The sequence below is a fragment of the Trachemys scripta genome, chromosome 2, assembly GCF_013100865.1.
Source record: "Trachemys scripta elegans isolate TJP31775 chromosome 2, CAS_Tse_1.0, whole genome shotgun sequence".
Taxonomy (NCBI): domain Eukaryota; kingdom Metazoa; phylum Chordata; order Testudines; family Emydidae; genus Trachemys; species Trachemys scripta.
Genome location: NC_048299.1, coordinates 12,058,038 through 12,083,384, shown reverse-complemented (window position 1 = coordinate 12,083,384; position 25,347 = coordinate 12,058,038). Strand labels below are relative to the sequence as shown.

At 45.9% G+C, this 25,347-nt stretch overlaps 1 protein-coding gene across 1 annotated transcript; it reads right to left on the bottom strand.

The window, feature by feature from the left end:
- Window positions 1-723: 723 nt before the first annotated feature.
- Window positions 724-25,232, bottom strand: LOC117871999 (solute carrier family 22 member 13-like). Its single transcript, XM_034759926.1, has 10 exons — window positions 24,861-25,232; window positions 19,203-19,306; window positions 12,217-12,371; window positions 11,272-11,440; window positions 10,709-10,829; window positions 9,244-9,338; window positions 6,726-6,940; window positions 3,589-3,697; window positions 2,415-2,624; window positions 724-1,566 (listed from the first exon to the last, which is right to left on the bottom strand). Exons 1-10 carry the CDS (start codon window positions 25,230-25,232, stop codon window positions 1,470-1,472), a joined length of 1,647 nt encoding a protein of 548 aa, XP_034615817.1. The 3' UTR covers window positions 724-1,469.
- Between the last annotated feature and the right edge of the window lie 115 nt (window positions 25,233-25,347).

Here is a 25,347-nt window from a genome sequence, read left to right as displayed (position 1 = left end):
GGTATTCCGGTGTTTTGTTTTTTTTTGCTTGGGGCGGCAAAAGCCTAGAGCCAGCCCTGGAAGCAGCAGCACGTCATGCGCAGGGGTGCCCTGGGGCCGCTGCGGTTCGCGCCGCGGGGGAGCAGCGCCTGCACCTTGTGGCTGGGCTGGGCAGGCTCCGAGTGGGGAACACTCGGGCTGGAGGCCGCCCCATGGGGCACGTGGAGCCACCTGTAGGTGCCGCAGGGAGGCCGCCCCCCCCAGCACCAAGCTGCCCAGGGGCTGCGGCAGGGTGGCCAGAAGCAGCAGCAGCGAGGCCATAGAGGGCAGGGTGCTGCCGTGTGAGGCCTGCGTCCCACTCTCCGGGGCTCTGCTCCTTCTGGGGCTACTCTGCCCCAGCTCCTCAGCCCCCTGCCAGGACGGTCCCCTCGGCTCTGCCCTCCTGGGTGGTCCTGGAGGCGGGAGCCCTGGCTGGAGGGACCCTGGGCTGAGGCACAGCCCAGGAGCCCTGCTGCTTATCCTGATCCTGCCAGTGCCGGACCGGCTGGAGGCGAGGGGGGAGTGGGCGGAGTCAGCACTGGTGGGGGGAGCCCAGCACTGAGGCAGCAGGGGGTGTGGGTGGGGGGGGGGGCGAAAGAGAGCCCAGCACTGGGGCAGGGAAGAGAGAGCCCAGGGCTGGGGCAGCAGGGGGTGCTGGTGGGGGAGGGCACTGGTTGGGGGGGGTGAGAGCCCAGAGCTGGGGTGGGGGGCAGCCAAAATTTTTTTTGCTTGGGGCGGCAAAAAACCTAGAGCCGACCCTGTCCACCACAAAGGGAAACAGAGCCTCCAGAACACAAAGGATTCTCCACAGGTTTTAATTTTATTCACTAAGCCCAGCTACTCCCCGTTAGGGATGCCAGCACATTGCTTGCTGTATCTGCAGCAAAAACCCAACTAGACTTTTCTTTCTTGGGTAACGCTAGGTAAAAGGTACACGGGTTTGAAGTGAGGGTAGATAAGGGAGAGAATTTGAGATGAAAAGGCTTATTAGCTATCTAATGTAATCTATCCATGGGATTGTTTTCTCGGGCTGTATCCAGTCTGCCTTTATATATTGCACGATTCATTTTCTTTGCAAGGCTATTCCACCGTCTAATAGAACTCACACTTGGGAAAGTTTCCAAACATGTTGCACATGGCGGGAAGTGAGGAGAGAAAAAAAAAAAATGTTCATTCTGTCCTAATTTCAGATTTTTATCTTAAATTTATAGCTCCAGTTTTCTCCCAGCCAGGCTGTTCTATCCAACACTCACTGAACAGAGCAGGAGTGACTAACTGCAGTACTTACTGGGAAGCACTAAGAGGGAGCTTAGCGAAGGCAAATCAGATTGAGGAGAAGAAGAGCTGGCAGGGGGCTGGTCTACTTGGGGAGTTAGTGTAAATGAAGAACCCAAGCTGAATCCACCGATGGCTTGCAGTCCTTGTTCCTCAGCATCTTATGGCTGGCTTAACTAGAAGCGTGTGCTCCTGGTGTGTCCAAAATCTTGGTTGTCTTCTTTTAGTTTCAAGTGTCCAACTTCATAGCTACCGTTGACATTTTCACAGGACCTAATGAAAGGGAATATGGTTAAGTACAGGAAAAGGACACTTTTCGAAATTGCAGCAGCCGTTCCCGCTTTGCCACTGGCTTGCCATGGAACCATGGCCATTTTCCCCGTAGCCCAGCTCACACTCCACTTGCCCCAAACACAGCCTACCCTGCGCCACTGAGAGCATATATACTTTTCCACAGTTCTTCCACTGCTCTCTTCAGCACCTTCCAACCCACAGAAGAATCTCAATTTCATCCCTTCTCCCTTCCCTGAACAAAGTCACAGCCCCCTTCAACCTGCTGGACCCCACCTGCCACCGCCAGAAGATGGTGCTCACCTCAGCAAGCAGGAAGCCTCATGCTCACAGCCTGATGGCAGAGCTGGAAAAGGATTGGGAGCAGATTCCAGATGGGGCAAATCAAGACTCACTTTGCACAAGAGAGCCAAGCAGGCATGGGTGGGGGGGCACATGTGTTTCCCCATGGGAAATACTAGGACGTTAGTGCCCGGATGAGAGGCACATAAGGATTGGCATTTCCCTACAGGTTGGCCTCCCCAGTTTCTGTAACACCTGACTCCCCTCCATACCCCCACAATCAGAGTGCTTAGCCTCTTCATTTCAGAATCAGATCCTGTCAAGCCACCCGCTAGCATGAGTATTGACAGTGCAAGTGGGAGGTGGGTGATTGGTGCATTTCATTCACGGATGGGTCTAAAAGAGCTGGCAGCTCAGTTGGGGATAGCCTTTGTCTCAGTTGCCTGAATACCACTGAAGAGGGAGGCAAAACACCACCACCACCACTTAACAACATGTGAAAAGGCGAGGGGGATGGGAAACGCTGCAAACGCATTTTGAGGACTTACCGCTGGCTAGCCACAGCTGCCTCTGTGTGATCCTGAAGCTCTTTGCCACACGTCTCTGGAAGCAGGAAGCAGAGGATTCCTGCAATCACTGGAGTGCTTCCCAATATCACCATGGAAATAGTGGGACGGTACTTGTCCAAGAGACTAATCAGAGGGGAGATGATGCCACCCACTCTGGCTGACATAGAACATAAACCCAAACCGGTCTGCCTAGTAACAGAGGAAAGCAGGGACGGTGTGAACAGGATGCAGTAGAAGGTCTTTGCTTATGGGGTTGTCTCCAGTGGTCTAGATCCTTGTTCTGTTCTGCAGCGTGGCAGAATCCCAGTTCAAGCCCTGATCAGTGCCCTACTTCCCAGGATGTTAAGTGATGCTGGAAGTCAATCAACAGCCTCTTGTCTTTAAATATCTGCGGAAATCTCCCATCTTTGCATTATCATCAGTAGGGGCAATATTGTAGATAGGGCTCCAATGTTTGGAGAAAGCTGCTTAAAACCACCATGGGGCTCAATTCAGTGGGGTCTTGATCACTGACTGTAATTGATGATTGCGAAAAAAAACAGTGGCCAAAGGAAGGTGTTTTCCAAACAGGTTAACTTGATGAAACACAATCCACCAGTGGGTAGATGGGAGGAAAAACTAGTGGATTCTGTTTTTGAGGAAATAGTCAGCCCAGCTCCATGCTCTCAGGCCATGTTGCCTCTCAGACAGTAAGGGATGCAGGTGGTCATCCAGTCTGGCATCTTGTCTCAATTCAAAGCCGTTAATACAGAGCAATACAAGGATCCTGTCTCCCTCTATCAATGTCTGTGACCCACACCACCATAGCATCTTGGATTCAAATTAATCCATTTGATTTTTAGATCAAAACTGGAGACTGACCACTGCCTGTTCTACAGTTGTGGAAAAGGTGAGAGTGGGGCTGCTGAGAAATTAGAGTGGACTATAGGAGGAAGGGCTATTTTTTCATCAGGGATTGATCCAGATCATCTGGAATCATATCAAATAGAACTCTCTGGACTTTCTGAGCCACTATTTAGTTCCTGAAAGCCTCCATTACCAGTGAAAATAATAAAACCCACCTAGTGGTGAAAATAGCCTAAGGATTTCAATCTTAGAGTATACCCAGTTCCTGGGCAAAGGCATCATATAAAAAAAAGGAAGGAGAGCTCACCTGAGAAGAGTGGGGAACAGCTCTGCACAATACACATAGGAGGTATAAAGAGAGGCCGTGATGGCAAACTTCCCTATCACAGCCAGCGTCGTGACCACCACTGGCAAATCTGGTGGCAAAAGGCGATACTGTTATACAAAGCTTATATGGGGGGAGGGAAGGGGGGAGAGGAGAGGGAGCACAATTAGGGCTGCCCCATATGGGCCTGCCAGGAGGCAAAGCTAGCATACATGTACCACTACACTAAGGAACACACCTCCAATGGGAATCACCAGAACCAGCTTCAAAGGATGGTTCCGGTCTGGAAAGTGACTGCAGAGATGGCATCTCAGAGTTTCACGTTTATCACGCCTCCCCAATTCCTAGATCAAATGCATTCAGTGTACCAAGTGCCAAGAGCCTTTCCCTAGCGACCTGCCCTACAAACTCACCCTGGATTCTGAAAGGTAAGCTGAGTTTTTTTCCTTTTCATCACTATAACCGGTAATCAGAAATTGCCCAGACCAGATTATGCCCTCAGTTATTCCTTCTAGCCCCTTACCTTCAGATCATGCTTTTATTTATCCTGTGTAACCTTCACCATCTTCACGTGCTCCCCCAATGACACCTGCGCAGCCCCAGTGACTTCAGACTATGCCCTTATGGGCAACGGCATAATGAGGGGCAGAATTTGACCCTGCAGTTAGAACTTTTGCAATCGTGCGAGTGATTTATTAGCCCAATTAAAATCCAGTTCCCATAGATGTCCTGGATCTACAGAATCAACAGGAGTAAAAACTTATTTTTGGCATTGAAGTCGGCAAATACAACTTGAGACACACACAGGGAGTCAATCCATGGGGTAAGAAGGCATCAGCTGTACACAGTCACTTGTCAGACTAGAACCACACTTTACAGAATCCCCAAGGTTTCCAGTGCAACTTCAGCCAACTGCCAGTAAGTAAAGACCAATTTTTATTAGGTGATCAATTGTAGCCGCTCTCTTGGATGATAGTTTGAGATAAGTTACACTGTAATACGCTCTAGGAGCCAGATAGAGAGGTGCAGTGAATCATCCAGGTGAAGTCAGCAGAGATCTATCAGCCGCTGAATTCACTGGATTTACACGAACGTCAAATTTAGCTCGTGATGCTTCAGAGGGAGATTTTCAAAGGTACAAATAAGAATTATGCCCTCAATTCCAATTAACTTTCAGTGGGAGCTGGTTGCAAAACTGCCCTTTGTGTCTTTGAAAATTTTTCCCATTATATTCTTTTTTCTTATTTTTATGATTATTTCTTATTTGTTATTATGGTAGCACCTAGGAGCCCCAGTCACAGACCAGGACCCCACTGTGCTAGGCGCTGTACAAACACAGAACAAAGTGACAGCCCCTGCCCCACAGACCATACAATCTAAGTACGAGACAAGAGAAAACAAACAGTGGAGCACAAGGAAACAATGAGACAGTACTGTGTACATAGACCAGACAGAGACAGGGTGGGGGCAGGGGTAGAATATACAAGCAAAGTGATCAATGTGATGTTGGCTAATGGCACATTAGTGCCACAATTTTGGAGGGGAGGAGGATCACTTAGGAGGGGGATCAGCTACATGGAAAGAAAAGGGAAGGAAAGGGGGAGATGGGACAGTGCAGGGGAGGAGAGGCATAAGAACAGCCAAAATAGGTCAAAACCAATAGTCCATCTAGTCCAGTATCCTGTCTTCCAACAGTGGCCAATGTCAGGTGCCCCAGAAGGAATGAACAGAACAGGTAATCATCAAGTGATCCATCCCCTGTCGTCCACTCCCAGCTTCTGGCAAACAGAGGCAGATGTGGAGTAAAGGTGAGGTGAAGAGAGGGAGGGGGAGAGTTGAGGTAAACAACCAGTCAGCACAGAGCAGAGTCAGTCAGAGAACAGTCGGACAGTTTTGGCTGGAACGTCCAGAAGTCCCCTACTTGGGTCCTAGTGCACCCGGAGCGAGGGGGTCTGCAGAGTTCTGGGTCCAGAGAGCTGCTGGGAGATGTTAACTAGCACAGGGGATTCAGATTTTCTAATCTACCTACCCAGATGCCAGCAGGCTACTGTCGCTACTCAAATCTCTGGCTCCGCAACAACCCCAAAGCATTGGTGAAGGCTGAAGCAAGCATGAATTGCACCAGCCCGCTTCAGTCCCTTTGAAAAGTGCTAGAACAGAACTATGGCATCAGCATGTTCTAAAGAAAGTTGTAACGGGTTTCCCTGCATCTTGTACAGTGCTGAGCGTACTGCCGGCACTTCCAAAACAACAACAGGGGAAGGCGGTGAGATCACAGGCAGCAGGAGAGAAAAGAAGAGGGGAAAAATGAGGAGGGTGGAAGGAAAAGAAAAACACTGACAGCCCTTAAAAACTCCTCCTTGGCCTGCAAGAGGGAAGTGTCTCCTTGACAGGCACACCACGTTGTTCTACGGAGCTTGCCTGCCAGACATAGGAGCTGACTCCGTGGGTGCTCTGGGGCTGGAGCACCCACGGGGAAAAATTAGTGGGTGCTCTGCACCCACCAGCAGCCAAGCTCCCCGCCCCACCCCACCTCATATCACCTCTGCCTCTGCCTCCGCCCCCGCATCCCTGCTCCTCCGCTTACCTCCCAGCACTTGCTGCCACCAAAAAGCTGTAGCAAGCTCTGGGAAGGAAGGAGGAGGAGCGGGAATGTAGTGCACTCAGGGGAAGAGGCGGGGCCGGGGCAGGGATTTGGGGAAGGAGTTGGAATAGGGGCAGGGATTTGGGGAAGGAGTTGGGGCGGGGACTTTGGGGAAGGGGTTGGAATGGGGACAGGAGGTGGCAGGGCAGGGGTGGAGTTGGGGCGGGGCCAGGGGCGGGGAGGGGTCAAGCACCCACCGGCGCCAGTAGAAGTTGGTGCCTATGGAACCAGGAATGTAAAGAGAAGAAAGTAAGACTAAGAAAATCCAGAAATTCATCTGAAATGGAGCCATGTGGGTGCCATCTCTGGAAAAGGTGGCTCAGGCATTGAAAGCAAGTGTTAGGAGCCAATAGAGAGGGCCCCAGTCAGCTGAGCTATGAAAGGAAAGAAAATGGAGGACAAAGGAACGTGTCTGGGACTCGACTGCTCCAGGTACCGGGTAGGTTGGGCTGCACTCCAGGGACTTGCTGTGTACCTTTGGGGATGCTGGTCATGATGAGACACATGGCTCCGCCCAGCAGCAGAAAGAAGCCCTGGCATTTCTTCCTCCCAAACCACTGCAGCAGGAAGATACAGCCGAAGCGAGCTGGTATTTCAACAGCCCCAAACACAAGCTGCGCCAGGTAAATGTCCAAGCCAAAACTCCCCACGTTAAGGCTCAGGCCATAGTACACCAGGCTGTTCACAAACCTGAAAGCAAAGCAAAGCAGAGTAGAGCGTATGCATCTCCAGGAGTGTGGTTAGCGTTAGGTGACCCCTGTTTCCATGGGGAGGGGAAACAGCCACTCCTTGTGCTATAGAGTAAGTACTCCATGGCATGGAGTGCTGGAAGACCCAGTGAGGGAGGTAATATCAAAATGGCTGCCACTGAGCCTGTAAGCAAATCTTCCAGCAGCTGTGAGAACCCAGGGAAGTGCTGAATATCCCTGGGAAAGGTTCACACAGCAATTTGTGCTGTATATGAAAGCCACAGGGGCAAATAAACTGGAGAATGAGCAAAAGGTTGCCCTGCTCTTAACAGTAGCAGACACAGAAGCCCTAGGTGTATACAATGCATTCCAGGCGGGGAAAGAGAGGAAAGGTTTGCAAAAATAAAGCAAATGTTGGAGCATCATTGTGTCATTAGAAAAAAATGTTACTTGTGAAAGATATATGTTCAGGATGGGAACACAGGATGAAGGGAAACAATAGAGAGGTTTGTTACAGACTTACAAACAGGTCTGCCAATATGGAATACTAAAAGATTCTCTCATTAAAGGCCAGAGTGTCCTGGGATATACCAATAAACAAGCCCCCATGAACGGTCACGAAGGAAGATGAATCTGACACTAGAAAGGGCAATATGTTTATGCCAAACAGCAGAACAAATACAAACCCTAGAGAAAGTCACAAAGCATATGACTCAGTAGCAGAGCTAAGCCAGCAAGGGAACGGTTCACAGACATTAAAATAGAAAACAGGAAACGATGCCAACGATGTGGCAACCAGCATGACCATAGGAAATACCCAGCATTTGGGCAAATACGTGGAAACTGTAATAAACTAACCATTGCGCTGAAGTGTGCAAAGAAACAGGAAATTAAATTAAATGCAGAATGGGACTCCTCATGTGAAGAGGAAGACCTGTTCTTATGCATAATAAGGGTACACCAATTGTGGTTCCCTCCGGGATGAGAAAGGAAATATTGGAATGAATGCATGAAGGGCACCTTGGGAAGACCAAATCAAAAAGGAGAGCTAGAGAGATTGTGTTCTGGCCATAGATGAATAGCGACACCAAAGAAATAGTGAGCAAATGTGGAACGTGTCAGACGTACAGAAATTCCCAGCAGAAAGGAACAATGATATTGCATAAACAACTCTCAGTCCATGGGACAAAGTCAGAATTCACATGTTCAGCGTGGGAAGACGGGATCACTTGAAAATAATTCACAAACTGATCCTGTTATTGACAATGAGTCTGAACAGGGGGACATACAAGGACTGGAAGATTGTTGAAACGTTTCAGAGACTGATCGAGGTTTGTTTAGTCAGCTACTGTGCTGGTTATAGGTTTTTTTTTTTTTTTTAAGTTTAATTTAAAAGTGTTTTAGTTCCATTAAGAAATTTAGAAAGGGCTCTGAAAAAGGAAAGGTGTGCTATGCACTAAGGCCTCCCCGGAGTGTGTTCTTTCTGCAATCGTTTCATCATTTTCCTATGAGGCATTGTATGCTGGGTAATAGAAACAAAGGAACAAAGGACAGGGTGAAGTCAGAGGCTGCAGCTAAAGAATAGTAGGAAATTATTACCTAATTTCTATACATAGGGACAAGTGGAACAGTTTTAGATAAACCCTTTATTAAGCACAGAAACTAAGGTATCACTCTAGCCATATCTGCACTGGTACTTTTAAATTGATCCTTGCTATAGCCGTATAGGTTTGGGCAGTGATTGCGGAGATCTCACAAGGAGAGCAGTAATCAGACAGGAGGCCTCTGAAGATAGTCCAAGGGCTACAGGAAATGGTTCTCTTGATAGAGCAGGTGGCACGCTGAGTCACTGGTGAATCAATGACCTACCCAGACATTAGTACACGGCACTCCAACAGCCGCTTACAAACATTCGTTTTCACCTATGAGAGGTAGGGTTATCCTCTCCACTTTAGAGATGGGGAACTGAGACAAAGAGATTAAGTGACTTGCCCAAGGTCACACAGTCTGTGGCAAAGCTGGGAAGTGAATCTAAATCTTCCGAGTCCCAATTCAGCATTATGATCACAAGGCCATCTTTCATCTTTATTACTCATGAAAAAAACATGTGTTGTTTCACAGAACAGTACATTTGCTCATTCATCTCTTAAGGGAGTAAGAAGATGACACACATTAATATGAAACCGAAGGCACATTAGGTGGCTTTACAAAATTTCGGTACACCAGATAGCCATGCCTTTTTTTTTTTTTTTTTTTTTTTTTTTAAAAGGAGTTCTAAAATGGAGAAATATTTGGAGGACTTACCAGGCATAACACATAATTAAAGTAGATTTCCTCAGGTGCGGCTTCCTGAAGAGATCCAGGATATTTCCAGATTTGCCCTTTTTTTCAGGTGTCATCTTCAAAATTCACAAGCAAAAGGGTCAAAATATAAAAGAGAAACCAATGGCTGGATCCATCTCCTACTGAAGCCAAAGGAATGACTTCCAACAACCCCAGGGAGAGGAGACTGGTACCAAGAGGGTTCTGGTGATGAGAGGCAGAGAACTGCAACACGACATGCTGGATTCACATCACCAAAGCCTGTTTTTGTAAATACCCCACTTTGGCCACTAAAGGTTTTTCTTGGGATGAATATTCCTGACAAGACACTTTTGGGAAAATGTGGTAGAAATAATCATATCTAATAGTAATAATAAAGAGAAGAACTGAAACATCTAACAAACTCCATGGCACTTGAGCAAACTGATCTGTAAAAAAGCCAGTGTCTGATTTAAGACCTGTACAAGGTGATTGTACCCCATAGATAGGACAGAGAAAAATTACAGATCAAGAGTGGCTGCAATGTTGCCCTTATCTTTGTCACCTTAAAAGTGGAGGAGAGGAGCAGGGCTCCTGCTTGCAGGCTATGGGGTTCTGTAGGGAAGGATACCAGCTGGGCCTAGCAGTAGGTAGCCTAAAGTAAGATGGGGAAGTTATATTTTAGGGAGTAGCCGACTTTGTCTTGCTTTGTTTTGGGGTTCTTGTGTGTCCTTCAGAATTCTAAGAAATAAGAGTCTTGCACTGTAACCAAGGCTATTTTTGTTTATCTAACTTCTCTGTGTGGACATTTACCTGGCGCAGCAACTGTTTGTTCACAGAAAGCACAAGAGCCATTAAAAATATTTTTAAAGCTCTTTTATCCATTTATATAAATATTTATCCTCTGGCTCTCCCCCCCCAAGAGATTTCTGACTCCCCATGTGCAGCACATTTTTCAAATGGATCACCTGGGGACAGGGCCGGCTCTGGCTTTTTTGCCGCCCCAGACAAAAAAGCCTCCCGCCGCCCCCCCCCCCCCAGCGCGGCAGGGGAGGGCACCGAGCCCGGCCGAAGACCACTCTCCCCGACCACCCAGAGTGCCGGGGGGGAGGGCAGCGAGCCTGCCGCGGCTCCGCTGGCGGCTGGAGCCCCGGGAGGAGGGCGGCGAGCCCGGCCGGGGCTCCGCTCTCCCCGGCAGCCAGAGCGCCGGAGGGAGGGCGGTGAGCCCGCCACGGCTCCGCTCTCCCCGGTGGCCAGAGCGCCTGGGGGAGGGCGGAGTGGTGGCCAGAGTGCCGGGGGGAGGCCGGAGAGCCCAGCCGGGGCTCCGCTCTCCCCGGCGGCCAGAGCACCGCGCCGCCCCCCTCCAGGTGCCGCCCCAAGCACAAGCTTGGTGGGCTGGTGCCTGGAGCTGGCCCTGCCTGGGGACTCCAAACCTTTTAGGAGAGTGACCAACTCCACCATTCATTACCTGATCCAGCAGTTCTGGTGGGATGCTTTGCTTATTTACAGACGCTGCCTTTTGAAGCAGTTTTTTGGCTTCCTCTATCTTCCCTTTCATCACAAGCCAGCGAGCAGATTCTGGAAGGACCCTACAAAGTGGTTGAAAAAACGCAGTTACCCACTTAACTGTATCCCTAACTTCATCTACCTGATGGGTCTTCAGTGCTAATACCATCGATCTGATTGTGCCTGTTTACAACAGGAGACATGCAGATCTTCTGAGGCACTAAGGCTCAGGTTTGTATTTGGGGGTTGCTTTGTTTCAATAGAAATAATTTTATTGTGCTGCCTAGAATTAGGCTCTTAAATCCATATTTAGGCACCTCAATAAAAGTGGCCTGATAGTCAAATACACTGAGCTCCCAGCAGCTCCCATTAACTTTGTATACGACTTTACAAGATCAGGGTATAATGGGAAATAACCTCCCCTTTGATGTGTAGATGAATCCACTCTGTAAAGCCCGTGTGTAACCTGGATCACAAACAACACTGCAATGTGTGAGAAGAGCTCTCTGGCAAAAGCACATTTACCATATGTAAAAGAAAAGACCAAATATTGGGGCAGATCCAGCAATCTGCAACAGCTTCCAGTTGCGAACCCCGTAAGCTAAGCCAGCCAAAGCCATCTGTCCAATGGAAAAGCAGCAATGAGAGATAGCTACTGTATGTGTCCGGTAGGAGACTCCAACCCATTCCGTGCCTAGAAACATTAACACAGATTGAACTCCTAAGAATCCTAATGGTTCAGCACCATTTAAAGGACTTTTTTCTATTCCAGATAAGGATACATAATAATTCCCTACCTCTCAGTACTGCTGAGAGTCTTGCTTAACTAACCTTTGTGAATCTCCAGGGAAAAAGGCTGCATACATGTAAAGTATGTTATTAAGAGGGGCTTTCGTGACTGTGAGTAGACAGTGATCTCAGAGATACAATAGTTAATAACCACTCATGGGAGATACTAATGACAACCCGAGCACAAATAAACCAACATTTCACATTCTCCAACTATGCTCTGGGCCGATGAGAGGTGGGGGAAGCCGGTACAAATTACCGGGGCCCGGCGGTCTTAAAGGGGGCCCGGCTTCCCCCCCACTCTCGTCAGCCCAGTTTAGCCGGTTCGCCCTTGCTGGGGGGCCCGAAAAAAATTTTTCACCGGGGCCCAAACCCGCTCTTGGCAGCCCTGATTATGCTTTCTGCCTGCCTCCCACCAAATATGTAAATAGTGGGCCAGATTCTCCTCTTCCCTTCACTGGTGCCACTCCCCTGACTTTAATGTGATTACTCCTGATTTACACCAGTGTGAGAGAAAGCTCAGTCCCACTGTATTTAAAAGACATTAAGTTGGAAGCACATTTTTAAAAACAGGTCGTACGTAACTCCACAGCACTTTTGTCCAGCAGACTTTTTCATGGCCTTTTGTAAGACCACAGATATTGTGAAGCTAAAACAACTCTAGTAGTGAGGCAATCTTACCTAAGGCCACTGTGCTTATAGTGCAACCAGACACAGCAAAACCCACAAGACATCTCAAAGCCATGTAGACATAGAAATTCGGTGCAAAGGCTGCTCCAACACCAAATGCCCCCATCATAAGCATGGAAAGCAATGTAACCGGACGCCGACCTATCCTGGGGGAGGAAACATATTTGTAAATCTCTGAGGCTACTGTCAGCATTATCTCCTAAAGCCAGAGAGGCACCCAAGTACTATTGTGATGGGCATCAATGTAAGAGCCTGGATGGATATACTGGTGGTTGATACAATGCAGAAAAGAAGTGTTTAAATGGTATTGCTGTAGAATCAGAGTTCTGGTTTAGATTATTGGAAGTGACTGCTGATTTTGGATCCACAACTTGACGTACCTTAAAGAGGCCTGGTTTTCACAGGGTGGGTGGCTCAGCGCTTTCTGAAAAAACAGACCCCTTTAAAGTGGTGTGAGCTGGGCATAGGGTGACCAGATGTCCCGATTTTATAGGGACAGTCCTGGTATTTGAGGCTTTGGCTTAGATAGGTGCCTATTACCCCCTCACCCCGTCCTGATTTTTCACACTTGCTGTCTGGTCACCCTAGCTGGGTACCCAAAAGGAGTTCTTCTAACAACAGACAGACAATCTCCCTGCGAGGGACTGTGAATGGGAGCTAGAAGACAATCAGTGTGTGGACACACCTTCTGAAAGACTCCACAGGACAGAGCAGAAGGCAAAGCAATGGACACATTTGAATGGATTTGAGAAACATCCAAGGGACATTTAATTAGCAACCATCATAGTGGGACACTTCCTGAGGGACTCTCGCATCTCCTCTTTTGAGGTAACTGGGGTCACATCAGAAAGATGTTTATTTCTTAGTTTATACTTAAAACACCACCATAGCCACCAAATCCACTTCAGTTCTCCCCATGTTTGAATTGCCCTGTACATTCTATCCTCTGTCTCTCTTAGGGTACGTCTATACTTACCTCCAGGTTCAGCGGTAAGCAGTCGATCTTCTGGGATCGATTTATCACCTCTTGTCTAGACACGATAAATCGATCCCGGAAGTGCTCGCCGTCGACACCGGTCCTCCTGCTCCACGAGAGGAGTACGCGGAGTCGACGGGGGAGCCTGCCTGCCGCATGTGGACCCGCGGTAAGTACCTTGTAGTTCGAACTAAGGTGCTTCGACTTCAGCTACGTTATTCACTTAGCTGAAGTTGCGTATCTTAGTTCGAACTGGGGGGTGAGTGTGGACCAGCCCTTAGAGAAGCTTAGCTACTTGGGGCAGGAGTGACCTTAGTACATTGTTAGCAGTAAATACAAGCTTGCAGAGCTCCATACACCCCTTCTTAACATAAGAAAGGGACAGAGGGTACCTGTCACTGCCCAGCACTTGCCTGCTTCATGTAGGAAAAGAACACAAGTAGAAGGGGATGAGGAAAAATGGGAGCAGGGAATTGTGAGGAGAATAGTGAGACTGAGATGGTTGGGGGAGGGAGGAAGGAAGAAGTTCAGAAAATGCCCCACCACCACCACCAATAACTTTTTAATCTCTCCGTCTTTCTGGTCTATTTACATTGCAATCTCTTCGGGGGAGCGACTGTTACTATCTGCTTCTTGTACAGCATATGGCACAATGGGCCATTGATCTCAGCTGGAGCCTCTAATAAAGTGGGCTGGTTGAAAAATTTCTGTCAAAACGTTTGACAGAAAATTGGGTGTTTTACAATTTGAAATTTTTCACAAAGAATGGCTGCTTTCTGTGGGGAAAGTTCATTTTTCGTTTGAAATCAAATGCCTGAAAAAAGCCAAAATATTTCAATTTGGATATACTCCTGCAGCGACTCATGGCAGTTATAGTCCACTGCCGCCTCTTGTAGCATTGGTAGGAAGGTTTCTGTGGGTTAGCGTGCTGTTCAGTGGTATGGTGGAAATATTCCTGGAGTCGGAGACGGCGAAAATAGGATTCCAGGTCACTGCAGAACTGTATCATGTTCCTGGGGGTGGTGGCAGAAAGAGAGGCCCCAAGATAGGACAGACAATCCCCCAACCTGAAGCAAATACTCACCAGCAACTACACACCACACAACAGAAACACTATCCCAGGAACCAACCCCTGCAACAAAGCCCGTTGCCAACTCTGTCCACATATCTATTCAAGGGACATCATCATAGGACCTAACCACATCAGCCACACCATCAAGGGCTCGTTCACCTGCATATCTACCAATGTGATATATGCCATCATGTGCCAGCAATGCCCCTCTGCCATGTACATTGGACAAACTGGACAGTCTCTACGCAAAAGAATAAATGGACACAAATCAGACATTAAGAATTGTAACATTCAAAAACCAGTAGGAGAGCACTTCAATCTCCCTGGACACTCAATAACAGACTTAAAAGTGGCCAGTCTTCAACAAAAAAACTTCAAAAACAGACTTCAATGAGAAAGTGCAGAACTGGAATTAATTTGCAAACTTGACACCATCAAATTAGGCCTGAATAAAGACTGGGAGTGGCTGGGTCACTACAAAAAATAATTTTCCCTCAGTTAAAAGCAACAGAGAGTCCTGTGGCACCTTTAAGACTAACAGATGTATTGGAGCATAAGCTCTCGTGGGTGAATACCCACTTCGTCGGATGCAACGTCCATCTGTTAGTCTTAAAGGTGCCACAGGACTCTCTGTTGCTTTTTACAGATCCAGACTAACACGGCTACCCCTCTGATACTTTCCCTCAGTTGATATTCATACCTTCTTGTCAACTGTTGGAAATGGGCCACATCCACCCTAATTGAATTAGCCTCGTTAGCACTGACCCCCCACTCAGTAAGGCAACTCCCATCTTTTCATGGGCTGTGTATTTATACCTGCTATTGTATTTTCAACTCCATGCATCTGATGAAGTGGGTTATAGCCCACGAAAGCTTGTTATTTTTGCTGATACAGACTAACACAGCTACCCTTCTGAAACCTGTCAAAATACACCTCCCATGATGCACTCGATCCCCTCTCCAAGAGGGGTAACAGCAGTGATTCATGGGAGATATAGTCCAACTTGGGAGCTTGGTTGTGGCAGGGTGTACAAACTCCGCACCAGCCAGGTGAGGGTTAATGAACTGCTATGGGGTTAAGCAGCCCTGCCCCACCATACCTACAAGGCATATCAGGCTCGGAGGTAAGGCATAAAAAGGCAAAGTCTAGCTCTGTCAGCAACAGCAGCCCTGGAAGGGGAATAGACCTTCATAGATTCCAAGGCCAGAAAAACCATTGTGATTGTCTAAGTCTGACCTCCTGTGTAACAACGCCACAGAACTTCCCCAAAGTAATTCCCAGCAAAGATCTTTTAGAAAAACATCCAATCTTGATTTAAAATTGGTCAGTGATGGAGAATCCACCACAACCCTTGGTAAATTGTTCCAATAGTTAATTACTCTGACTTAAAAATTAACATTTATTTCCAGTCTATCTTGTTATACTTTTCTCAGCTAGACTGAACAGCCCATTATTAAATATTTGTTCCCCACATAGGTACTAATAGACCGTAATCAATACACCCTCTCTCTGTTAAACTACACAGGTTGAGCTCCTTGAGCCTATCACTATAAGGCAGGTTTTATAATCCCTTAATTATTCTCATTGCTCTTCTTGAACCTTCTCCAAGGTATCAACATCCTTCTTGAACTCTGGGCACCAGAACTGTTCACAGTATTCCAGCCGCAGTCACATCAGTGCCAAATACAAATGTAAAATAACCTCTCTACTCCTACTCAAGAGTGCCCTGTTTATTCATCCAAGGATTTGGTCACAGTGTCCAACTGGAAGCTCATGTTCAGTTGATTATCCACCATGACCCCCAAATCTTTTTCAGAGTCACTGCTTCCCAGGAGAGAGTCCTGTAAGTATGGCCTGCATTCTTCATTCTTAGATGTATACATTTAGCCACATTTAAAATGCCTATTTTTGGCTTGCACCCAGCTTACCAAGCGATCCAGATCACTCGGTATCAGTGTCCTGTCATCTTCATTATTTACCACTCCTCCAATTGTGTGTCACCGGAAAACGATGTTTCTTCCAGGTCATTAATAAAAATGTTAAATAGCACAAGGCTAAGAACCAATCCCTGCAGGCCCCGCCTTGTTTGCTGATGATTCCCTATTTACAATTACAGTTTGAGACTTATCAGTTAGCCACATTTTTTAAACTTTATTTTTATTGTTTTTTTATAAAATATAAGCATAGAACAAAACATATATAAATATGTACACAAAGTGGCAATAGCGTATAAATAATAAAGTTCAATGTTCATTGAAAAACAAATAAAAACAGAAAAACCTGAACCCATAAAGGTCATGCAGGCTATTAATTATTGATGTGATTTAATAGATAAATAAGTCAGAACATAGTCTATGAGTATCGGGGATTAATGTATGCTAAGCTGCAAAGGTATGCAATAGTTTCACGTGTGACCAGACACCCTTGTATTTTTTTCACATTTCTCTTAGACATAGTCATTTTTTCTATTCGTGAAGTAGTAGAGATCTCACTCAGCAAGTCTGTATGTATGTGGAAGGCATTGCAGATTTCCATGGTCTCAAAATAACCCTTTAGGTCACTAAAATAATTGCTGCACCCCTAATATACATGTAAGCAGAGTCAGGATGAGCTCTACCCTGACATCTGGTGGTGAATTATGGCAAGTGTGGAAAAGAACTCCAGGGGCTGATCTTGTTTGCATAGGCACACCCACCCGCCTGTCATGAGACAACAGCAACTGATAGTGATTACTTTGGATGGGGTGGGATCCCCAGTTTCTCTGTTATTGGGGCAGGAGGAATAAAGTGTTGTTACCCTGATTATGTGAATCAAGGACAATGAAACAGTTTTATGACAGAGGGTCTCACCATCATCTAAGTAGCAATCGCTAGACAAGGGACATGGGTTCCACAACCCAGTGAATTAAGAGGGGATGGGGATAGGTATTTATACCTAATGGTGTGGGCCCCCTTTGAGGGCCTGAAACACCAATTGTACCACCTATTCTCTCCACTGTTGAATGTCAGAGCTAACTTTGATTCTATTAGGAGTCTAGTTGAGCTGCTGCTGAGCTGAATTCACTTTGGGCCAATGGTGCACCAGCACTGGGGCTCCCCTACTACGAGCTGAAATCACAAAAGAGCTAAAGTTATTAAGAGGTGAGGTCACTGAGTGCTGTGTTAACTAGTGGGAGAGACTGAAGATATATTGCTAAGCGGCTGGCGGAGCAGTTTGCGGGGACGGCTGGAGGAGCAGCACGGAGCCTTGTGGGAACGGTTGGAGCAGCCCAAGGAACGGCGAGCGGAGCCATTTGTGGGGACAGCTGGAGCGGCTCACAGGTCGGTGAGCGGAGCGGAGCAGCTCAGAGCAGAGCAGTTTGTGGGATGGCAGGAAGTGGACTGGCTCGTGGTGAAGGCTGTGGCGGAACCCCACGGAGAGACGGCCGGTCAGCCTCGGATCACATAAGGTGACCCTTAACACTCTGCGTGACTCCCTTTTACTCTGGGGCTGCACTGACCAGGGACAGAGACTTTGGGGGTTGTTGGACTTTGGGGACTCTGGGTGATTTTTGGGTTGCTGGACTCAAGAACCAAAGGGAAAGGACATGGCCCAATTTGCTGGGGTGGGTCTTTTGCTCATGGTTTGTGTTATGAATCCTGTTTGTGGTGTTTTTTCCAATTTAATGCTGGTGTCGTTTACCTCATGTTATTAAACATTTTCTGCTACACTCAGACTCTGTGCTTGCGAGAGGGGAAGTATTGCCTCTTAAAGGCGCCCGGGGGTGGTATGTAATTGTCCCAGGTCACTGCGTGGGGGCTCGAGCCAGTTTTGCATTGGTTATTGAAACAGAACCCCTAGATACAGAACCTGGCCCTTGTTGCTGCCAACTTAGATGGGCAGAATGGTTACATACACAAGCTTGGAGAAGGGGAAATAGTGATACTTAGAGTTTTTATGAGAGCACTAAATATAGTATTCCAGTGCACATGCCTTTTTTGACAGGTATAGAGGATGTGTGAAAGGTTGGCATGTGGCTGTGTGCATCTGCAATACTCACTGTGTGTTGCCTGTCTAGCCTTAAACACACACTCTGGAATCCCGTAGTGCCTGTTTACTATCTTGTTCTGGAAGAATTGCAGGATAAAGAACTTGAAGTATCTTTTACATTAGGTCAGATGTCCTCCCTCTCCCAGGTGTCTGCTGAGAAAGTAAGACTAAGTTCTTTTCCCCAGTTTGCTTTGAGACTGAGATTAAGAGGGTGCTGCAAAGCACGAAGCCATATATAAATAATTCCTACAAAGTGCTTTCTGTTTCTATATTTCTTAACACATTCTTCTGAGGAGAAAGAGAGTTAAAAACGGTCCAGTTGTCCCCTATCTATGCGTAAATCTGTGAGCATAGTCACTGAAAGAAGGAACTGTGAGTCAGCAGTAGCTGATATTTGTTGGCTACGTACTCGAAGGAGGCCAGTCTATCATCTTGTATTCTATCTTTAATTTTTGTTAATCTTTTTCTATCCAGATTGTCTTAAGTTTGGAGTTGGCCTTGATCTTGAGGTGCGGGTTATCCCCCAATGGTACAAGAGAAGAATTAGTCAGATCGGATGCTGTAATCATTAACACATATTGCATCTACCTGAGGCATACCACAAAGACTGGATTTTTCCTTAAGGGTGTCGGTAGCTTCTTGGGGTATAGAAAAGAAGAGAGGGAACCAAATGACATAGAATCCCCCCATTTTCAACAAGCTTTAATAATAAACAGCCACAGAAATGACTGAGTAACTTGCCCTAATCTACAGGGCACATGAGTGTCAGGGCCTAGGCTCCAATGCTTTAACCACACCAGCCTGTGCACCAGCCCTGCAGCTGCGAGGCCCTATACTATACACCCCCAAGTGAGGTTATGCTGCTGACTTTGTGCAGGTTGATCATTCTTTCTCCTTACCTGTCACTTAACAAACCGGAGATCACAGCTCCAAGGAGAAGTCCCAGCATGTAAATGGATTGGGAGATGTCATTTAGCTTTTTTCGGTCACATACCAGGTCAAACTGAAAGAAGGGAACAAAGTAGGTTTAATTTTAAAGTGGCTTGATTTGGTGGCTGGATTCAAGACCTGCTAGCAGCACAAACATTCCCAGAGAGAACCGGAGATTAAGGTACACGGCCTCTAATGCCAAACCACCATTCACCTACCAAAGCACCACCCCAGTCAGCATCTAGTGTCACTTGAGTCTTTGATGTGTTCATAGGTAATACTAACCAGAAAGATCAGACCTACAGGGTCATTCAGTCCCTCCCCCTGGCGGGGCAGGATTGTCCACAAGCAATGGAGATCTCAGTACTTCCCTTGAGAGATTATTCCATCATCTAAGGGATCTCACTGTAAGGACACTTTTCTCAATATTCAGCCTTTCATAAATCGATCCCACTACCCTTCATTTCACTGCTACAATAAGTGCCACAGTAAACTGCTCCTCTTCCTTTTTGGGGTTAGACCCCTTCAGGGAGATGTAAAACATGTCCTCCTTTACCACATGTCGACCAACCAATTCACATTCCACCTTTTTCACTCTTTCGTCAATAAGTCACAAGAACTTCAGCCTCCTGATTCTTTACTCTGAGTTTCCAAATGTACTCTATCAAAATGGTAACGAGTAGAGCTGGTCAAAAACCAAAACCAGCTTGCAAATGTTTGGGAAACCTTTGATTTTTATTTTAAATTATTTATTTCTTCAAAAAAATTTTACAAAAAAGCTTTTCACTTCAATTTCTTCCTCCCCCCCCCCTTCTCTTTTTTGTCTCTTAATAAAAGGGGGCCAATAGGGGAGAAAATAAGAAATTGAACAATTTTGGTTTTCATTACAAACCTGGGAAATTTTAAAACCCACTTTGTTTTGCAAAATTATATTTATATAAATATACACATTTTCTGGCAAAAAACATTTTTTAAATAATAAATTTTCAACCAGAGGTACTAACGAGGTGTCAAGAACTGAACACAATATTCCAAGTGCATTTCACCAGAGATACCAGGAGAATCCATTCTCACTCTCTGCCCCACGATGTAACGTCGCTACATGGATAGGCTGTAGCCTATCCACCAAGGTTCTTTTGAGGTCGTCCATCACCATGACTCAGCCCTGTACACGCTCACTCCAAGTGCCTTCTACTTTTATTGCTTTCCAGTATGTTTCCCCTGCAGTTGAGTAGTATAGATGCATTGTGTGTGTGTGCACGCATATTTCCTTCAAGTTTGGGGTAACTGCAACAGCATTTATATAAACATGCCTCCATTGCATAAGGCTGTGGGTTCACTTACATCTTTAACAACATTAGAATGGGCAGTAACTCAGATACGAGTCCCAACAACTGTATGCCATAGAAAACAGAACCTCAGCCACTCTGTTTGCCAGAAGTTGGGAATGGGCGACAGGGATGGATCACTTGATGATTGTCTGTTCATTCCCTCTGGGGCACCTGGCATTGGCCACTGTCAGAAGACAGGATACTGGGCTAGATGGACCTTTGGTCTGACCCCGTATGGCCATTCTTATGTTCTTATGTATTGCCAACCAATTCCTTACAGACAGAGACCCTTCTTTCAGACAAGTTAGCTTAGGTATAGCCAGCCTTTTCAAAAATAGCTCACTGAAAGGCAGAGGTGTGCTATCCTGAGCGTCCGTCTTCCCAACAGCAATGGGCGAACTTTTACTTCTTCAAAGCCTTTCACAACAAAAGACTAGACTAGAGCCAGGAAGGGGATCGATCCATCGTCTAGCCTGGATTCAGATGCCTAGAAGGCAATTTGGGAGCATCCAGAGAAGGTATAAAATGTGACAATTAACAGTACTCCAGAAGGCTTAAGGAGTCCAATTAGAATGCATAGATTTGGAATCTATAATTTGATTTATGCTTGGCCAGTAACTCAGAAAGGAACTTAGTGACACCATATATAAAGTGCCAAGTTGTCCCATGCACTTTACAAAAGAGTTTCCCACTGGTGCTTGCCCTGGAGAGCTTAAAATCTCAAGTGAAGGGAAGATGAGGCATGGGAATGGATTGAGCCATAATCAATCAGTAGAAGAAGGCAAAACAAAGAAAGGGTTTTCTAGGAGACCTTTAAACATGGAGAGGCAAGATGGTAGTTGTGAGGGTGGCTTTTCCAAACCTAGCGGGCAGCATGATAAAAGGGCTGGAAGTTGTGAGCATGGGTGCTGGAGCTAGGAGTGCTGGGGATGCTGACACGCCCCCTGGCTTGAAGTGGTTTACATCATATACAGGGTTTAGTTTGGTTCAATGGCTCTCAGCAGCCCCCACTACATAAACTGTTCCAAGCACCCCTGGTTGTGAGTGGGAGAAGAGGATGGAAGGAGAGAACACAGGGCAGAACAGGGAAATCAAGGGTGAGGTACAGTTAGGGACAGAGCTTTTACTGTATGTTGTTAGAAGATCAGTTCCTAAGAACATAAGAATGGCCATAAGGGTCAGACCACTGGTCCATCTAGGCCACTCTCCTGTCTTCTGACACTGGCCAGTGCCACATCCTTCAGAGGGAATGAACAAAACAGTGCAACTATGGCGTGATCCATCCCCTGTTGTTCAGTCCCGGCTTCTGGCAGTTAAGAGATTTAGGAACACCCAGAACATGAGGTTAAGTCCCTGACCATTTTGGCTAATAACCATTGATGGATCTATCCTCTGTGAACTTACCTTATTCATTTTTCAACCCAGTTATACTTTGGGCCTTCACAAGATCCCCTGGCAACGAGTTCCACAGGTTGTGTGCACGCGCGTTGTGTGAAGAATTATTTCCTTTTGTTTGTTTTAAATCTGCTGCCTATTCATTTCATGGGGTGACCCCTTGATTCTTGTATTATGTGAAGGGGTAAATAAACTTCCTTATTCACTTTCTCCACACCATTCATTATTTTATAGACCTCTATCCTATCCCCCCTTAGTAGTCTCTTTTCTAAACTGAATAGTCCCAGTCTTTTTAATCCCTCCTTGTATGGAAGCTGTTTAATACTCCTGATGGTTTTCCGATTCTAATGCATCTTTTTGTTGTTGTTGTTGAGATGGGGCAACCTGAGTGCACGCAGTATTCACGGTGTGGGCATACCATGGATTTATATAGTAGCATTATGATATTTTCTGTCTTATCTTCCATTTTCTAATGGTTCCTAACATTGTTAGCTTTTTTGACTGCCACTGCATATTGAGCAGATGTTTTCAGGGAACTATCCACAATGACTGCAATATCTCTTTCTGGAGTGGTAACAATTAATTTAGACCCTATCATTATGTATAGATAGGATTATTTTTTTCCAGTGTGCATTACTTTGTACTTATCAACAGTGAATGTCACTTACCATTTTGTTGCCCAGTCACCCAATTTTTGTGAGACCCTTGTAATTCTTCATAGTCAAATTTGGACTTAACTATCTTGAGTAGTTTTGCCACCTCACTTTTGCCACCTCACTTTTTATCCTTTTTTCCACATTATTTATGAATATGTTGAACTGCACTGATCCCAGTACAGGTCCTTGGGGGGCACTGCTATTTACCTCTCTCTATTGTGAGAACTGACCATTTATTCCTACCCTTTGTTTCCTGTCTTTTAACCAGTTACTGATCCACGAGAGGACCTCTCCTCTTATCCCATGATAGCTTGCCTTGCTAAAGAGCCTTTGGTGTGGTACCTTGTCAAGGGCTTTCTGAAAGTCCAAGAACACTATATCCACTAGATCACCCTTGTCCACACGTTTGTTGACCCCCTCAACGAATTCTAATAGATTGGTATGGCATGATTTCCCTTTTAAAAAGCCATGTTGACTTTCATCCCCCAACATATCAAGTTCATCTATGTGTCATATAATTCTGTTCTTTACTATAGTTTCAACCATCTTTCCTGGTACTGAAGTAACATTTAACGGCCTGTATTTGCCAGGATCACCTCTCAAACCTTTTTTTAAAATCAGTGTTACATTAGCTATCCTGCAACCATCTGATACAGAGGCTGATTTAAGCGATAGATTACATACCACAGTTAGTAGATCTGCAATTTCATATCTGAGTTCCTTCAGAACTCTTGGGCGAATACCATCTGGTCCAGGTGACTTATTACTGTTTAATTTATCAATTTGTTCCAAAACCTCCTCTATTGACAACTCAATCTGGGACAGTTCCTCAGATTTGTCACCTAAAAAGAATGGCTCAGATGTAGCACTCTCCCTCACATCTTCAACATAGAAATGTAGGGCAGCAAAGGACTCCAAGAGGTCATCTAGCCCAGGCCCCTGTAATGAGGCTGCACCAAAGATACCTAGACCATCTCCAACTGCTGCTATCTAACCTGTTCTTAAAAGCCTCTTAGGACAGGGATTCCACAGCCTCCCTAGTTAACCTGTTCCAGAGTTTAACTATCCTTATAGTTAGAAAGTTTTTCCTAATGTTCAGCCTAAATTTCCCTTGCTGCAAACTAAGTCTATTACTTTTTATCCAACCTTAAGCAGACATGGAGAAAAATTCATCACAGGCCTTTTTATAACAGCCTTTCACATACTTTTGCACACAGTGCGCAGTTAATTTGTGGAACTCATTGCAATGGGATGTTGTGATGGCCAAAAGTAGAGCTGGGTTCACAAATTAACTAGATAAGTTCATGGAGAATAAGGTCCATCAATGACTATTAGCCAAGATGGTTGAAGGGGGGGGGGGAGGCAACCCTATACCTCTGACAGATGCTGGGAGGGGAAGAGAGGGGTGGTTCACTCCAACTGCCAGGTTGTTCTGTACACTCTCGTGAAGCTTTGGTGCTGGCCGCTGTTGGAGACACGATATGAGGCTAGATGGACCATTGGATCTGACACAGTATGACCATTCTTATGTTTTTATCATTTTTTGCTGCTCTTTGGAGAGAGTCAATTTGTCCCTATCTTTCTTCAAGTGCGGAGACTAAGGCCTCACCCGTGCCAAGCAGAACAGAACTATTACCTCCGGTGTCTTACATGTGACCCTGTTAATACATCCCAGAATAACGTTTGTCTTTTTCACAGCAGCATCACACTATTGACTCATTCAATTTGTGATCCACTGTAACCCCCAGATCCTGTTCTGCAGTACTGCCGCCTAGTCAGTTATGCCCCATTTTGTACTCGCACATTTGAGTAATACGTCAATGTCAGCAAACGTTAATTTCACCGCACACACACAAACCAAAAAATATTTCCATCAGTAATTAAAATGTACAGCGAGGCAAAGAAGGAAAAATGCTGGTTAAGAACTTCAAGTCTGATTTAAGGATACTTACTTGGTATATTTTGACAAGTGAAGTTGACACTGTGTGGTTTAATGGTTATACAGTTCAACTTTTTGAATCTCAAGGTCATTAAATTATTGTCTGACACTCCTCCCATAATTTCCTGCAACTGTGAGTTTAAACCAATAAAATTAAAATGCTTAACATAAAAAATAAAGGTCTAAATTCTGCCATATCACCCATAGCTTGACATCTCCAGAAGCCAGGGGACTTCAAAGTAGAAAGATTTTATCATTGCAATAAAGGAATCTGTATTCATCAAGAACAAAAGTGTAGTTACAAACCTGAGTTACCAACGTTGGTTCTTGCTCTGAAGGATAGACCCAGCCCTTCTGGCACGTCTCAGTGGAGTTAAGTCCATATTCTAGGATGGAGTCCATTCCCTGATCCACAGGAGTGTACATGTGGCATTCCTTGTAAGATCCAGATGCCTTCCTAGGAATGGTTAGGTTCAGCTGCTGTTCTTTAGTCAGGTTTGGACTAATTTCATGGATCCAGCTTGTATCACAGTGATGAGGCACATGCATAACCATGAACAATTGGCTGAACATGTGGAACCCCATGCTAGGAGATGCCAGAGAAATTAGCAGCACCAAACATTTTTGAAATCTCCCAAAATCACCAACTGTTTTTAGAATTTCTCCGAAGTCTGTCATGGTGAGCTTGGTCTGCGGGCAGACAGTACTGAGCCAGCCTTTCATATGGTCTAGAATTAATGTTTAAACAGAAAATAAACTCTCCAGAAGTACACAGTTAAGGCAAAGCTAATTT